Genomic DNA, 1,637 nt, shown 5'->3' on the forward strand with positions numbered 1-1,637 from the left:
GTGGGGACCCCGATGCTCCAGGGGTGACCCCAGGGGTGCCCAGTTGATGAGATTGGTGTGACCTTTGTCAGGAGAGCAGGGCTGGGGGGCTCTGAGCCCCCTCGGGTGCCTCCTGCTCTGGGGGGGTGGGACTGAGGGGTGCCTGGCTTGGGTGGGGGTCCTTGGCGGGGGGGGTTGTGCTGCTCTGCTCTCGTGCCCCCGCGCTCTTCGTGGTGGTATTAAACCTGCTGTTGTGTTTTGTCTCTGTTCTGCCCTGTCCCTGCAGAGCTCAGAAGTAAGTCACCCCCTTTCTGCCCCCCCCTCCCTGGCTGCTCCCCTTTGCATGAGCTCTGGCTGCTGCCACGTTTGGGGCGGGGGGGACACCTCGGGGTGGCCCCCCCGGCTCTGTCTGGGCCGCAGGGATGGAGGGGCAGGGGCTGCGCTCGTGGGGTCGGGAGGGGAGGGCTGCATGCTGGGCTGTGGGGGGGCTGCATGGGGGTCTAAAGGGGCTCACGGGGGTCTGAGGAGGCTCATGGGGGGAGTCACCGAGCCTGAACAACCCCCCCTGTGTCTCCCCAGGCTGAGGAGTGTGAAGATGGAGCAGCGGAAGCTCAACGACCAGGCCAACACTCTGGTGGACCTGGCCAAGGTGAGCGATGCCGGGGGGGCTCTGGGGGGATCTGGGGGGACCCCACTGCGGGGGCATCCAGCACTGAGCCCCCCCCCGTGCCGTTGTGGTTCCCCCCAGACCCAGAACATCATGTACGACATGGTCTCGGAGCTGCAGGAGCGCCACGAGGACCTGGAGAAGCGACTGGGAGCCCTGGAGAGCAAACTGGAGGCGCTGGGGCTGAGCCTGCTGGCCCTGCCCGGGCTGGTGAGCCAGGCCCTGGGCCAGCAGCAGAGGGAGCTCCTGGGGGCTTGGCCCCCCCGGCTCTGCTCGGCCACGGCCCCCTGCACCCCCACCCGCGCCCCCCGTGCCCCTGCCGGAGCCCCCCCCGCCTCTGACAGCGGGTGAGGGGGTGGGGGGTGCTGGGGGCACCCCCGGGTGCCCTTTTACAACCCCCTCCACCCCCTTGGACGGCGGGTGATGGGGAGGGGGCTGTGGGGGCACCCCCGGGTCCTCCTCTGTCACCTCCTCCCTCTTCGGACAGCGGGTGATGGGGGGGCACCCCCAGGTCCCCTTGCACCCCCACCCCCACCAAGGACAGTGGGTGAGGGGGTGGGGGGGTTATGGGGGCACCCGCAGGTCCCCCTTTGTCACCCCCCCACCTCCTCAGACAGCGGGTGATGGGGAGGGGGGGTCTGGGGGGGCCCCTCTTATGTCTGGCCATCGTGTGGCTGATTTCAGTAGCTTTGTTCTGTAAAGCCCTGTATAAATTTCCTGCGTTCACTGTGCTGGCTTGAGGCTGGAGCCCCCCCCAGAGCCCCCCCTGCCCCCCCCCGACCGGGTGGGAGCTGAGCCCCAGCCTCCAGGAGGGCTTTTTGGGGGGGTGGGATGCAGCAACCGCTGCACTGGGGGGGCTGGAGCAGCCCTGGGAGGGGGGGCAGAGGGACAGGGGGGAGAAGCCAGGAGCCCTGAGTGTTGTGAGGGGGGGTTGGGGGCTGACCCCCGGGTGTGGAGGGGGTGGAGGTTGGGGACAGGGTGGGGGGACGCC

The 1,637-nt window shown here is 69.5% G+C and overlaps 1 protein-coding gene across 1 annotated transcript in view; it reads left to right on the forward strand.

Moving 5' to 3' along the window:
* Nucleotides 1–1,377, forward strand: part of KCNN1 (potassium calcium-activated channel subfamily N member 1) — a 6,199-nt gene extending 4,822 nt beyond the window's left edge. The window contains exons 5-7 of the mRNA XM_017834338.1: nt 273–274; nt 559–628; nt 728–1,377. Coding sequence (XP_017689827.1) covers nt 273–274; nt 559–628; nt 728–997 — 342 coding nt within the window. The 3' untranslated portion in view covers nt 998–1,377. The remainder of the gene's footprint in view (nt 1–272; nt 275–558; nt 629–727) is intronic.
* Nucleotides 1,378–1,637: the final 260 nt, after the last annotated feature.

Source organism: Lepidothrix coronata, unplaced genomic scaffold (assembly GCF_001604755.1).
Source record: "Lepidothrix coronata isolate B3197 unplaced genomic scaffold, Lepidothrix_coronata-1.0 Scaffold233, whole genome shotgun sequence".
NCBI lineage: Eukaryota > Metazoa > Chordata > Aves > Passeriformes > Pipridae > Lepidothrix > Lepidothrix coronata.